The sequence below is a fragment of the Epinephelus moara genome, chromosome 14, assembly GCF_006386435.1.
Source record: "Epinephelus moara isolate mb chromosome 14, YSFRI_EMoa_1.0, whole genome shotgun sequence".
NCBI classification, from domain to species: domain Eukaryota; kingdom Metazoa; phylum Chordata; class Actinopteri; order Perciformes; family Serranidae; genus Epinephelus; species Epinephelus moara.
This window is the reverse complement of record NC_065519.1, coordinates 17,995,917-18,011,998: the sequence shown is the minus strand read 5'-3', so window position 1 is coordinate 18,011,998 and position 16,082 is coordinate 17,995,917. Positions and strand designations below refer to the sequence as shown.

The 16,082-nt window shown below is 41.5% G+C and overlaps 1 protein-coding gene across 2 annotated transcripts in view; it reads left to right on the top strand.

The window, feature by feature from the left end:
- The window catches only part of htr1d (5-hydroxytryptamine (serotonin) receptor 1D, G protein-coupled), a 39,614-nt gene extending 25,101 nt beyond the window's left edge, over positions 1–14,513 (top strand). The window contains exons 2-3 of one of the 2 annotated variants that reach the window (XM_050061834.1): positions 3,262–3,378; positions 11,428–14,513. In XM_050061834.1, the coding sequence (XP_049917791.1) occupies positions 12,341–13,486 (1,146 nt within the window). In that variant the 5' untranslated portion in view covers positions 3,262–3,378; positions 11,428–12,340 and the 3' untranslated portion in view covers positions 13,487–14,513. The remainder of the gene's footprint in view (positions 1–3,261; positions 3,379–11,427) is intronic. The other variant, XM_050061835.1, reaches the window with a different exon arrangement.
- Positions 14,514–16,082: the final 1,569 nt, after the last annotated feature.

The following is a 16,082-nucleotide window of genomic DNA, read 5'->3' as shown; positions in this document are numbered from 1 at the left end:
ACGTCCTGATCGCAAGCTCTTTAATCATCTCCTTAGATTTAAACCAGATCCCCATTCGTCCTGTCTGTTTCTCCGTCTCTCTCCTCCAAACACACACACACATTTACACACAGCCGGCTGTGACAGATAATCTCTGCATCAGCTCATCCCAGGCCCACTCTCAATGAAGGGCCTCTCAGGTGTCCTAGATTTGCACTGGACCTGTTCCACTTTCTAAGGGTCATGAACACACAGTGAGAAGTGTATTACTGTGAAGTGGTGTAAAAAACACTGGTGGGAAGCTCGTCTCTGCAGTAGGAGGCTTTGATGTGTCGATAAAGTTTATTCTAGGCAGAAACGATGATAAGAGGAACATTTGAAACAGTTTAAACATGCTGCCGTGCAACCTGTTAATATAAAGGGGGGGCTTACGTTAACAGAAAAATCCGAATTTTAATGCTAAGAGGGTAAATTGTCCTGTTTTCAACAATCTGTTCCCGTTCTATCGGCTTACAGAAGAGCTGAGATTATCCTTCCCAAACTCTATAATGAAATCTGAGGTTTGCACCCAGGGGTTTGAGCAGACCGCTGTCACTGTATCTCTGGGTAACTTGAACTCCCTCACACCCGCTTTGCAATTCATTTGCCAGCATAGGAATCAGTCACCATAAATCACCATAAACCTGAGAAGCCCCTTCAGTGTCCTCCAGTGCCTGTGGGGATTAATTGTGTTGTATTTTATGTTTGTCTATGCTCACATGTGTGTCTGTGTGTGTAGGTGGATTGTTGGAGGGATGTACATGGTGTGTGTGATTGTACATGTGCATGCTTGTGCACACGTGCGGCCCACGCAGCTTGAGAAAAACACCTACTCTCCACGCTCCCAGGCAGCTGCAAACAACAGAGATAAGACAAACCCCTGAGCCCTCGAGAAATGATGTGATTTCATTTGTTATTTATTTTTCCTGAATTGCAGCATGACATGCCAGCATGTTGCAATTCATACACGCCAACCATTCATGAAATATGTTTCCATTATTCTGCATACTGTAGCATAGTGGTGATTTATGGCCATGGACTCCATCGCTCCATTGTCTCCTTTGATTGCATGCACTTTAACCTCCAGGCTGAAGGATATCACTGCAGAAGTCATGCTGACTGTTCAAACATTCCTACTAATCTATATTTTATAGTTTCATTTTCCCACACATGATGCAGCCCAGCTATCTATAATTCACTGTCTTCATGCTGCTGAGCAAACTGCATTGTAAAAATTTATTTCGGTGGCTAATTCAAACAACAGCATCCTGGACTGCATACCAACTGAAATGATAAGCAGAACGAGCCAAAGACTTTGGCAGTGCATGCTTGGCTATGGGACAGTTAAAGAGCAGTTCACCGTTCAAGTGAACAGTGAATAACATTACAGCATTAAGCAAGCAAGGGCTTTTTTTTAAGTGTACATTTATACTTTAGCTGGAACAAAAGGTTATTTTGCTCTCCATAATAATAATAACGGTAAGTAGAAGAATATGATGTTATGCGAATATTTGAATTATTAATGCATTAAACCTTCTTAGAATCATTTAAAGTTTCCTGTAGATGATAGTTTCCGACAGATAATGTTGTATTTGTGTCTTTACAAAGAGTACAATGCTTTACCATCTTATTTTTGACTGATATCAAGTCAACCATCCATTAGGAGAATATTAACTATCAATAACAATATGTAGACAAAACAGAGCAGTAAGAAATGATGCCCTTGTTTGCCTGGATCCAGACCTTGACATTTGCCCACTCCACCGAGGTCGAGTTGACTGATTCGTCTGGCATCATGACATGAAACAGCATTTTTTTGGCTTAAATAAAAACAGTCAATAAAACTCCAAAATATCCTGGATATGGCCACTGCCATCTTGCGCTGGTCATGACATTTGGAGCCAGAGTCTGCGAAATAGTGATCTACATGGTGTTGAGTTCCCGCCATCTGACCAATCGTGAGCAGCACCATTAATCACTAGCACTTGATTGGCACACAAAGCTCTTTATTGTGACGTAAAACCCTTTTTTATAGTGTCAAATGCCGAATTAAAACCAAACTTATAAGAAAAATGAACACTACTGAACAATGAACTTACATTAGTAATTTGAACTACCCAACATATTCTCTGAGTTTTTAGTTTGTCTTATATGCTAACATGAATGGGGCTGGTTTAAGGACCTATACTGCAACTAGCCACCAGGGGGCGACTGAGATGTTTTGGTTTCACTTTAGGGGGGTTGTCATGTCATTTATCTTTATATACTGTCTATGAAACTAACAAGTAGCCACTCAGTGTCAAGCTGTTGTTTAGCATTATCAAGTGGTGCATCGGAACCAATGAGTAGTAATAACAACGGAAAGCACTGTAGACAAGATTGAAGCTGCTGTCAAGGCTGTTTAAAACCAACATGTCTTCCATGAGTCTCACTCCCAACTCATCAATTACCAATGCTTGGTCAGTGGCCCTTAGTGTCAGACACAACACAGAGTCACCTTTTAGCAACAGTATGGCGGCTTTTTTTGACACTTCAGGCAACAAGAAAGTGCGTATGGAATGGTTGGAAGGCTCGTAGCTTGTGTGACTTGGATCGGTTCACAGCCTTCTGCGGACATTTTATTGAAGACACAGCTTACAACAATGAGACAGCATTGTAGAGCGGTTCACCAAACATTCTTATACTCCTCCTCAGACAAACATCATACCTAACTTTCCATGTGTGTGTATGTGTGTGTTTGTGTTGTCCTGCCATTTCCCAGAACTTGTTTCACCATCCCAATGTTCGCCAGGTCACTTTGCTCTTACCATCACAATGTTTGCCAGGTTGATCTGCTCTTAGACTTCACCCCAGAGTGAGACCATTCAGGATTATTCAATTTTAGTAAACATGTTTTACTACTAACTTTATCTCGACTCTCAGACATTTCTTGGCCTTATCCTACCACAGTGGATGGGTCAGACAGACAGCACAGTGTGCTAGTATGTGTACTGTGCTAGTGACATATGTTAGGACGTTATATGATGTTGGTAACAAACATACCTTTTTTAACCATAACTGATTTTTTTTTTAAAACCTAACCGTGTGCTTTTGTTGCCTAAACCTAAGGAAGTGAACCTAAAATGGAGGGTTTTTTTTTACTTATATTCGAAGTGTTTTTTGGAAAGAAACTGTTTGGATTTAACAACCAGAAACCATACATTTCCTGTGAAAACTAAAGTTTTGTTTTTGTTTTTTTTTCAGATACGATGCATGTAACGAGGGTAAATTGACACACCATCCCTGAGCGTCAAAAAGTGACTTAAAAGGTCATATTTTGACACACAAGCAGTGTCCACTCTTAAAACCCCAGCAAAACAGGTATGGCTAAGCATCAGTGTGGATGTAAAATGACATTCGATCACAGATACATTGGTCTCTAGTTATTGGTTAGGGAAAATTAAATCCTCTTTCCTTACAGAAATCAGTTTGAGTGGACGCAACGTCCGACTGACGATAGAAATGATGTGTAACGAGCTGACAACTCTGTCTGATACCAGGCAACACCCTTGTTTGAAGGTGGTCTGATCACAAAATGGTCCACAACATGATTCTTTGTAAAGCAGCAATTGTCTGCTCCCATGACTCCTTCCATCACAGCATTCTTCCATTTACCCCATCATCAATCCCCAACCTCTCATTGATGTTCTTACCCCGCTTGCACACACACACACAGAGTACATCCTTGCTCACCTACCGTTTAGTGCACGCTTGAGTAAACACCAGACATTAGCTGACAGCAGAGGTAGCGATGGCTCTACCTCCTCTGAGCTAAATCAATTAGGCTATCTCCAGTGGGGCCATGCGGTGTTTGCAGGCCTGCTGGGTTCAGAGGGTATTTCTGTTTCACCCAGACCAGCAAACAGGCTGCTGCTGTACACGCTGCAGCATCTGCTTGGATTTGGCCCAAGCCTGAAAGGAATGAATTGGATTTGTAGTGAATGGTTCAGTCAGTGATATTGTATACGGCTGCAGTTCTGCTCTTCGTCAGACCCACATGAGCAAACTTGTAAATTTTTGTGCTTGTTTTTATCAGGATCTCAGTTACTTTTTCATTGTTTTAAAGATGATAAATGCACGTCGCACCTCATCAGGCTGAGATGATTCGCTGTATTATGATCTTCAATTTCAAAGCCAGATGTAGAAGCTAATATATTTCACACAAACAGTATACAGCCTAATTCAGGCAAGGCCTGTTCTTGATTGAAAATCTTTTTCCTCTCATCCATTCATTATGAACCTCATTACCTCATTGTGCTGTAAACCAGGCCCTTAGGAGATAAGCCCTGTCCTTGACTTGTTTGATGTGTAAACAGATAAGCTATACAGCCATCTATCATACATGCTACTGTACGTGTGTGTTTGAGTGCACCAGAAACATGTTACAGAGACTGAATACGTCCATGCTGTCCACGAGAATTCTCTTACTTCACTCACTATGTGGTGCATTCAATGTGACTGAGCAGTACTACCAAACACTCTGTGTGCTTATCAATCTCTTCTCCACTGATGCAATGAAGCGTGACTGTAAGGTTGTCATGCTGTGTAATGCTTCACCCATCAGTAGTTACAGCTATCTCTAATGCATCTGCATGTCATGTTTTCTTCTTGGAGTCTCCAGCACACGCAAAACAAAATATATTCATTATCAGAGCAATTTTTTAAAGGGCACTCCATGGATTCAACACATGAATTTCAGTTAATGTGTGCAAGGAGCACTATACATATTATACTATACTTCTGTGGTCATGAAGAGAGCTTTCAGAATCTGGGGAAACAATCCTGATGCTGTCAGAAGCAGTTCTCCCAGGGCTACTTTAGTCAAAGAAAACTTTATTTCCATATCCAGTATTGTATTTGGCAGTATTGCTCTGTTCTGGGGCCTCTCCGCCTTTCCTAGGCCTATGCAGAAAGCATCTTCTATGCGCATCTATGGAAAGCCAAAGGCAGAGAGAGAGCACACCTCTCTGCCCTTCCATGAATCTACGTGGAAAAACCTGAGGCGGAGAGCGCAAACCTCCCTGCCCTTCCATGCGCCTACATGGAAAGCCTAAGGCAGAGAGAGCAGCAGCAAAGACCCCCCAGGAACAGAACAGAGCAGCATCAATGACAAACAGGAAAGAAATTGATAAATCAGACACAGCAAAAGGAGGAGCTGGAGTGGAGGCAGGTTGCAAAGTGGCTTGCAGAGGAAGCAGCAACAGTAGGCAGGCTGGATCCCTGGATGGGATTTGCCAGTTGGTTGCATAGAAAGGAATCATGTGATCTATCAGCTGACTCCCTTCCATCAGTCAGCTGCTCCATCAGTTGATTGGCTGTCTGAGATCAGCTGATGTAGCTGGGATATGAGCTGAGCTTGACATCATGTCCTGCCTGAACTAACGCTATGCTCAATTTTTCTCATATGAAATTCAGACAATACCCAGAGAGTCAAGTCCAGACATTGTCTGGAGTTTACCTTTCACACATGTAGCACGGAACAGGAGATTGTCCATGTCAGAGGCGTTCTCACCTACTGGAAATACTTTGATTGGTTAAGAAGAGAGGTGGCACGTGGGTAGAGTGTGCAGGAGGCAGGACATGATGTGGATTACAGCAGTCACGTAGCTCGTTTGTACTGTAATTTTGTAATTTGGTCATAAACAACAGAGTCCCTTGCCGGTCTTTGAATTTGTCTGACAATTTTAGCTTCAGCCCTGCATTTAATTTAGTATAAAATATCACCTTCATGCCAACAGTCTTGTCTTGTGCGTAGCCTTGGACTGGATTATACAGTTTTTATTTTGGTGTTGGACTGAGATATGTGGACACATTTCATGTTTTGGCTATAAGCAGTGGAAAACAAAATTGGTACCAAAACTGAGTTAAGTCAAGCCGAACCATGCAGTGGAAAAAAAGCCATAAGTGTTACTGTTGAGGCACTTATTGGTATGTAGGAAACTTAGCATAACAACAGTTCTCAATAATAATCCTACACAACGCAATTAAACCGTAAACAGCTCCTCCACTGTTTCGACATGAAGAGCTTAAAGGAATTTGAGCCTTAATAATAACCTCTTTTGCTTTAACATTGCTGTGCATGAGGAGAAAAGGGCATTTGCCTTGGTTACATTTACAGAGCAGTGCCGGACTGATGCACATTTTGGGAAACAGCATTGGATACTCACAGACAATGTATGATTTTATACTAACCATTACACCATAACAATAAAGAGCTATTCCTGTTTTGCAGCATTATTAAAATTCATAAAAGCTGCACTGCAGATGAGCAGAGAGACCATCGTTTGTGTGGATGTTAAGCACGTGTTTGCCTGGGTGGGTACTATCAGTTCTCTGTGCCCTTTTCTTTGCTGTTAAACAGCCTGTACGTGTCTTTGATGGAGGGCAGCCAGTAGTCGACCACCCTCGCAGCCATTTGAATGTCATGGTACAGTATGAAGCAGAGGAAAAACATAAGCTTTAGATTAATGGTTTTCACATATGATGCAGGCGATTATCTCTTCTGTTGGTTTTACATCAGATCAAATAACCACTCTGCCGAAGTACTACAATAAGTACTGCTAGTGTGGCTGCAATCTTGTTAACTTAAAAATAAATCCTCACTGTAGTCTTTATTTATATTACCGAGGACACTAATTCATGTTTTTCCTAGTCATTTAAATCAGTGAATGAAAGTTATTTTTAGGTGTGATCCATAATGTGAGCAAAGGGAGTTTTTCCTTCAATGACTCTCCGAAATCAACATCACTGAGAGCAAACATAAAGAACACACAAGGCTCCAAAATGAATTTGGATTATAAAAATGTTCATGCTCACCCGAGAGTCTATAAATGAATGTGCTAAACAGACATGGCTGTTTTCATCTACTAGTTAATATGGCTTTTTATCGTCGCAGCCGAACCACAATAATCCCTCAAGAGCCCAGCTGCCAATCAACACTTAGTTAACGGATGTGATTTGCAGAGTTGTATCAGGAACAAACATGCACTCGGAAATCAGTCTTGACACTCGTGGTGTGCCAGCAGAAGGATGTGTTAACTGTGAAAAAGCAAACATTTGTAATTACTGTGGCAAACACCATTGCTTGTTTTTTTCTGCAGCTCTGTTCCTTAATATTCGAACATCACTTCATAGCTTGTTGATGTGTGAAATAAAAACAGTTCTGAGAAAATAATTTAACAGCTGTAGAAACCTTATTCCAGTAATCAAATCTTGTATTTCTATCCCAAATCCATTTCTATTTTAACTGTACTAAATCCACCTCTTGTAAACACCTCATAAGATTTTTTTGGGCATAACATTTATAAAAAAAAAAACACACTTCAGTAAAGCCTTTACCGTTTGTCAAAAAGCTGATTAAAGGAATATTTAACCAACAAAATGATCATTTGTATATGAATTATTCACCTTGTGTTACACTGAATTTGCAAAAAGAAAACTTGAGCATTGAGCATAGCGTTAGTTCAGCCAGAACACTATGTCAAGCTCAGCTCACATCCCAGGTACATCAGCTGATCTCAAACAGCCAATCAACTGATGGATCAGCTGATTGATTGAAAGGAGTCAGCTGATAGATCACATGATTCCTTTCAATGCAACAAATTGGCAAATTTCATTCAGGCCTACTGTTGCTGCTTCCTCTGCAAGCTGCTTTGCAACCTGCCTCCACCCCAGCTCCTCCTTTTGCTGTGTCTGACTATCAGTGTCATATCTGTTTGTCATTGATGTTGGCTCTGTTCTGTTCCCGGGGGTCTTTGCTGCTGCTCTTCCTGCCTAAGGCTTTCCATGTAGGCGCATGGAAGGGCAGGGAGGTTTGCTCTCTCTGCCTCAGGTTTTCCTTGTTTGCACTTGGAAGGGCAGAAAGGTGTGCGCTCTCTGCCTTGGGCTTTTCATGTAAGCGTGTGGAAGTCGCAGAGAGGCCCCAGTACAGAGCCATACCACCAAATATAATACTGCAAATGGAAATAGCTTTCTTTGACTAAAGTGTTCCTGACTGAAACTGTTTTTCTGAAGTCATAGGGGACCAGGATTAACAAAAGCAAAACTATGTCAAAGCATTCCTTCATAAGCTTTCACAAAACTTGTGCAATGTAATCTAGGTCTCATTTATCGAGTTTAGTTCAGTCAAAAAAGTAATTTTACCTCGCTGGACACGGGAGCTGCTGGTCTTCCACTGCCTCCATCTGTAGTTTGTTTGTGTTACTGCGTGACTTGATGTTTTAAAGGATTAGTTTAGATTCACTAAGTCATACAATAACAACAAACAACAAACAAACTAGAGAATGCAATTTCTGAAGAAATTGCGGATGTGAATGCTGATGCTGAATAGCTGACGCTTCACTGCAATGCTGGCTTGGAATTTGAGTAATACCATGAATGTATGAATGATGTGGAATATTTTAAGGTTGTTTGAAAAGCTGATGCTACACTGCAATAATGTGTAAGAAGAGGTGAATGATCAAGGCGGTGGTAGACCAACAACTCCCGAGGTGAAATTGCTGTTTTTGTCAGTAGAGTCTGGCTTTGAAGTGAGCATAGATGAGTTTCACTTTTAGTTCACTTTAAGTTCAACTCCATGTCTGAAAGGGCTGTGTGTTTTGGAAGTACTGAACATGTGACTGGATAGATGAGACCTGGATTATACTGCATAAGTTGTGTAAGAATTTGTATACACATCTTTTGATATAGTTTTTCTGTTGTCACCTTTGACTTCTCAACAGTCTCAACAGTATTTGCTCTGTGAGTTGTGAAACAGTGACAAGTAGCCCTAGCAGTCATGACTTGAGTTCATTAAATGTGTCACTTAATATACCGTATGTTTTTCACTCTTTCCTCTGAATTAAAGTGGTCAGTATCCATGCTGCCGCTCTTCAATAATAAATTAAAGCAAACCTAACATATAGAAGGAAAGCTAGAGGGAGGGAATGTGATGATTAGTCCACATCCCCACTGTGGCATAAAACCACATTTCCACATTTCAGTTCTTATCTCTTTCATTCTACTTGAAAGGAAGTCAGCTCGCAACATGGTCAGTCTCTCTTTGTATTTCTGAGAACCATTATCAGCGAATGTGAAGAAAGTCGAGTTATTTTTCCCAAGACCAAAAGTTTATATGGGGTCCTCTCAGTGAGAGAAAAACACTTTGTGTGCTTAAACAAAAAATGTAATTCATGACAAAAAAAATTTTTTTTCTTTTGTCTTCTTTGTCAGCGTAGTACAATATCATTTTCTCAAATCATGTGCAGTACTACTTTTTGTTGTTATATCAGACACAATATAACATTGATTATTAGATGCAGTCTGTTTTTTCAACCATTTTAGTTCATTTCTAGTAACTCTTGTACTTATCTTACTCCACTGGTTTTGCTTTTTCTCCTTGAATACACTTATTAGCGTATATATTTTTATATTTTGCCAGATATTTAATATTCTGTTGTTTCTAAAAATGGGCCCAGTCAGTGACCCTGACCCGGAAAACCCACTGGTTGTTATGGTTGTTAGTGGTTGTGAACGTTAAATTGTGGTTACTGTACTTTACTGTAATTTGAAGCATTCTGTGGTACAAGAATTTCTATTGAATTTAATTTTCAAATATTTATACTATAATATTTGATATATTTACCATCCAAGTAACATCCCAAGGGAGTCAGACTGAGATGGAAAGCTATGGTGATAGCAATTGTAGTGCAGTGTTGGGCAGAAGCGTCAAGTAGTGACGTCACTAATTTAACTGCGTTTTCAACCCACTGTCACTCTGACCTTTGAGCATATTGACATGCTTGGTCATGGACTTTACACATCCACATATGACGTGCAAGGTACCCTGGGCGCCTTTGGTCTTGACGTTCTGGTGACACTGTGTCAAGTTCTGCCTTTTACATGCATTGTCTTCTTTCAAAATACACTTACGTTTTCACAGGTTATTTAACATTTACATACAGTCTCTTTCAAAATAAACCCTCTATGTCGGTACAATGAACGAATTGATGTTTTCTTTCCTTCAACAACAAACACACATGGTTGGGTTTAGGAAAAAAGAGCAGTGTTTGGCTTTAGAATCTTACGGGACATGAACACCGCTCTCTAGGTTGACAGTCGGTGTTTGTTGGACCTATACACCAGCCCTCCCGCACAACCCACTCAGACATTCGCTGCCTTAACTCTTTTCCTTGTCCCACCGTGTCTCCCCCTGACGCTGCCGTTATATATATCATATTACTGTAATGCAAACAGCTGCGAATCACGCCTTTTTTTGTTGGTTTCTGGCACAGCAAGTCATTGCCCAAGCGCTGGATTTTGACGACTTTGGAGTGAGACTGGGCTTGCATTCTCAGTGGCGTGGTGGCGATGTCACTACTTTCTGAGTCAAATAGCTTTTCAGTAGCGAACTAGAAAAGTAGAAAACTCTAAAATGCAGCAGACTTTGTTTTCTGTGGAGGTCTGGATAAAAATAAGGGTAATATCTAGGATAAGTAATGTGACTGATGCTACTGCCACACCGAGGCATGTAGGCAAGGAAAGCACTTCCACATCACATAGGCTACCTTTTGTTTGCTGCTTTCACTATTGGCTTTTCTTGACCCACCCTCTCTGCCTCGGATTGGTTACATTGCGCTTCTTGACATGTCCCTCAAGTGTCTTGCCCCTTACAGTAAACAGTTCAACTGCACATTTTTTGTGTACCTAATTGTTTGTCTGACAGTTTTTCTTATCACTGAGAAAATGCTGATTTAAAATAAAGTCAAAAACATAAAAGTAGCTTTGTAAGCAGCAAGCTATTTTTGCCTTTTTCTCGTAGCTTAGCTCACTACATTTCTCTGTGGATAGCTTTAATGTAGTGAAACTGGTAGCTAAGCTCACTACATTTTCCAATCTCGGAAACAAGGACGCCCCATAACTGGACTGTGAACTATTCTATCAGGGAAAGCAGTTGCTGTGGCAGAATTTAATTTATGCAACAGTAATCTGAATTTCTAAGTATTAATTGCTTTTATATTGAGAATTTACATAGATCTGATACCTTTTGTAAAACTCTGTTGTGATTAGTTTTAGTATGAATATCAGACTTTGGTGAAATGTTTTAGATTTACCTCGCCTAGGGATTTTCAGTCTTACAACAAATGAAATAAATCAACTCAATGGCTGGAGGTGTGTGGGTGTTAAGTCCGTGTATCAAGTCATAATGCTCCATTTACGGGTCGAGGTTGAGTTTACAGATTGTTCATGTGCATTTATTGCCCCTTATGTGTGGGATTTGCCATGTAGGAGGTTTGTTTGTGTTGTTAGTGTTCATCATGGGGGAGGGGATGACGGTTAAGTTGAATACAACTAATCTTTCCTATTTTTTTTCCTCTCGTTTGTCTCACCCAGGATGCTGCAGACGAAGCTTCATGACTAAACCTTCCCAGCTATACGGACGCTACAACTGGAAGTTTAACTGACAGTGGAGAAGAGAAGTGAACACACAAGCATTTAACACCGGGAACCTGAAAAAAAGGCTTTGCTGATCACAGCATTTCAGCAAACTTCTATACAACTGCCAAAAGCTATATATGGATATCGAACAATTACCCACAGGATGGCTAGATTTTTTTATTCTTCGTCTGGTTTCTGATGTGCATCATGTAACTGTAACGTCCAGGCTTTTCATTATCATCAAAGACATGAGACACAGCCAAGTTTCAGTGTAAAACCTCAATTTAGAAGGCTTCACGTGGACTCGAGAACAGATAAGAGTCCAAGGCAAGAGGCAACAAGCGAACCTTGTGTATCTGTCGTCATCATCTTCCTACATGCAGCTCCCCGCTTAGCTTTATTGAAAAGGAGGAGCCCATTAAAGCATTTGATAGATAGGACGGTTTGGTCTGAAGGTGTTGGTGCTGGCTGGCTGCTGGTTGGAGATCAGATAAGAGTGTTGGGAAGAGAGAGAAAAGGAGTGCATGTCTGACAGGAGCTGAATACAAATTAGGATTCGGCTCTCCTGCAGCTACACCAGTGAGGGGATCAATATTGGAGGGGTGAAATGGACAAATTAACTGGCTTCAATTACAGCAGCATGTGATGTAGATGGAATTAGGAGTTTCGCTGAAGGTTTATTTGAAATCACAATACAAGGGAAATGAAGGAAAATAAGGAGGATAAAAGATAAGCTTCTGCAATTTGTACAGCCAGAACCAGCAGTGCCACGCCACTGTACAGCCCTCACCAGCGCCATGCCTGAACTAATGTGACGAGGCTGGTTTAAACCTCAGAGAAACAAAGGTTTAACAGAAGCAAAGGCGACATGGAGCTGGATAATAGCTCACTGGACTACTTTAGCAGCAACTTCACAGAGATTCCCGACACCACAACAACACCACCCTGGAACGAGACCACGCTGCTCGGCCTCCAGATCTCCCTGTCTGCACTCCTAGCTCTCGTCACCCTGGCTACTGTGCTCTCTAACGCCTTTGTCATTGCCACCATCTTTCTAACCAGGAAGCTCCACACCCCTGCTAACTTCCTGATCGGCTCCCTCGCCGTCACAGACCTGCTGGTGTCTATTTTAGTCATGCCAATCAGCATCGTCTACACCGTCAGCAAGACCTGGTCGCTGGGGCAGATTGTCTGCGACATCTGGCTGTCGTCTGATATCACCTTCTGCACGGCCTCCATCTTGCACCTGTGTGTGATCGCATTGGACCGCTACTGGGCCATCACAGACGCGCTGGAGTACTCAAAACGCCGCACCATGCGCCGGGCAGCAGTCATGGTTGGGGTGGTGTGGGTGATCTCCATATCGATTTCCATGCCTCCACTTTTCTGGCGGCAGGCCAAAGCCCACGAGGAGCTGACAGAGTGCATGGTGAATACTGATCAGATCTCTTACACCCTATACTCCACCTTCGGCGCCTTCTATGTCCCCACAGTGCTCCTCATCATCCTCTACGGACGGATCTATGTCGCCGCCCGCTCCCGCATCTTTAAGACACCTTCTGCCTCTGGGAAACGTTTCACCACAGCACAGCTCATCCAGACCTCTGCGGGCTCCTCTCTCTGTTCTCTTAATTCTGCCTCCAACCAGGAAGCACACCTACACTCTGGCAGCGCAGGAGGAGGGGGAGGGTCGCCTCTGTTCATGAATAGTGTGAAAGTGAAGTTGGCAGACAGTGTGCTGGAGAGGAAACGTCTGTGCGCGGCTCGGGAGAGGAAAGCGACCAAGACGCTGGGCATCATCCTGGGTGCTTTCATTGTCTGTTGGCTCCCGTTCTTTGTGGGCACGCTCGTCATGGCCATATGTAAAGAGTGCTGGTTTGATCCAGTGCTTTTTGATATATTTACCTGGCTGGGATACCTGAACTCCCTCATCAATCCTGTTATCTACACCGTATTCAACGATGAGTTCAAACAGGCTTTCCAAAAACTCATTAAATTCAGACGATGCTCCTGAAAAAACGGATTAAAACTGCAGCTCTTGGAAAACGGGGAGTGAAAAAGACAAAGAGAAAACAAGATAATAATAATGATAATGGAAGTACTAAATGTTCCATCTCGTAAACACATGCTAATTGTGATTTGTTTTTTATATCAAACTGCTCCGTGCCATAGCTCTTTAGATACCATATCCTTCATATAGACTTATGCATGCATGCTAAAAAAAGAATTCATTTTGACCCAGAAGAATTGTGGAACTTATCAAAGGGACACTGCTGTTATTTCTTGGACAAAAGCCGACATCAAACAAGGATTGGTGTAACTGTATAGAAAGAGCAAACTCAGAGGGACTGGGTTTAATCCAGCGGAAATGAAAAGCCATGAAATGTATGTTGTCTTAATCTCTGTGTTATGCTGTATGCTGCTGCTCCCATATAATGTTTCTGTGGTACAGTAAAGTACTTAGAAAGACTGCAAAACTCTAGAGATTCAGTAAAACTGTCGCCATATATGCAATTATATTTTAAAGTGGTGTGCGTGTGTGTGTCTGTGTGTGTGTGTGTGTCTGTGTGACTGTGTACAAAGGTAGTTACTTTACTGTAATATATGCGTGTTTGAGGAATGGAGGATTGTCAAGTGTTTGACATTTATACATGCTATTCTCCAACGAGGCTCGTCTCGTCGTTACAGAGACAGAAATGGAAACAGCATTTTCACTCTGCCTCTGAATTTTAAGTAACAGCCAATGCCATAGCAACAAATAAACCCTTTCAAAACTGTTATGAAATGATGCGCTCGAGCAAAAAGGACAAGGTAAGAGCAAATAATCAGAGTCCCGGCCACTCAGAGGAAATTGAGACTAATTTTTTGCCATTTAATGTGTTTGTTTTCTTCATGTAAATGCTTCTTTTACAGTTATATGAAAGAGTTTTATTGGCAGATGATTGGTACTTGCAGGAAAGGTGATTCACTGATGTTAAAATGACCATGACAAAAGATGAAATGGCTGATTTCAGTGTTTTTAATGGTGTCTTTGTGTCTTCTGGGCTTACATGGTGTAAAAAATGTCTGTAAGAGATGGAACTCAAAGTTGACAGTGAAAATTAATCTGAATATTTGATAAAGATGAAAGATTTACTGACAAAAATACAACTTTATTTGATAAATATAACCATCACTCTGTGTGTGCCATTTACCATGAGACAGTTGCATTTGTATGAGCGGTCAGGCCTATCATTTAACACACTGACATCTCTGACCCTTCTCTTTCAAAAGGTCCTGCAACTAGATTTCTATGGTTTCTATTTGAGCAGCTGTTGAAAATAATAAAATGTGTTAGCCAGGATCTTTAAGGAGCTCTTTACAATATTCAAATCATTAACACATCACCAGTTAATTATTTGCTATTTAAAATACAGTAGAGTAACAGCGTCCTGAGCCGAGAATGAAGTCACGCTAAGTCTGTGTGTTGTACTCTGAGCTTCTCTGTTTTTTGTTGAGGTAAATTGTCCGGTCGAATGTGCATGTTAGTGCACGTGAATCCCCATGTGTGTATCCCACTGGCTAGCTCATCGCCCATGCTGTGCACTGCTCATATGGCACTAAATAAGGATGACATGACAGCTCCTAAAAAGTGAAGCCAAAACATCTTGATCACCCCCTGGTGGCTGGCTGCAGTATAAGTCATAAACCCACCCCCTCCATGTTAGTCAACGAGACATGGCTCAAACTAAACTACATCAAATATAATTTTGTCAAATATGGCTTCTGTCATTTCAGGTAGTTATAATGCTGATGTATGTTCAAGTGTTCATCTGTCTGATAAGTTTGGATTTAATTAGTCATTTAATGCTATAGAAGGAGGGTTTGACATCATGATTGACAGCTGTGTGTGCCAATCAGTGTGCACGCAATGGTGCTGCTCACGATCGGTCGGATGGGTGTATGGGCGAGTACTCTATACTGCGGAGATCTCTACTGCAAAGACTCTGGCTCCAAATGATAGCACCACAATAAGATAGCAACAGCCGTATTTTGGATATTTGACTTCATTTTTGTGCAGCAGCAGGACGTGGAGAGACGTTGTCCATCTTTATGCACAAACTTTGGTCCTGACCAATAGCATCATCGCAGACGTGTGGTACCCGCTGTCCAGTTCTCCCGGATTAACACTCTTCACTCTATCAGCACTGTTGTCCTTGTTAGCACTGTTAGCTGCTAGCAGCCAGCTCAGCCACCTCCATGTTGAGAGCCGTGTGCAGACAATCTCTGAATCATAGATATGCTCTGAATATTGTACAGAGCTCCTTTAAAGGGCCAGTGTGTAATATTTGGCATGGTTTATTGTCAATCTGAATCTGAATCTAAATATTCTACCCATTAATATGTTTATATAGGTGTATAATCGCTATAAAATAAAATTTGTTTGGTTTTCTTAGCCTTATAATTATGCTTTTATATATATACATATAGCAAGGGCCTTGCTTTAGAGAGGTCGCCATCTTGCGCCGCCATGTATGTATGGCAGACCGAGCGGACAATCCAGCCAGCCAGAGAACGCATTTCGCGTGTATAAATAAACCAACGAAGACAGCAGAAGGAAGGAAGAAGGA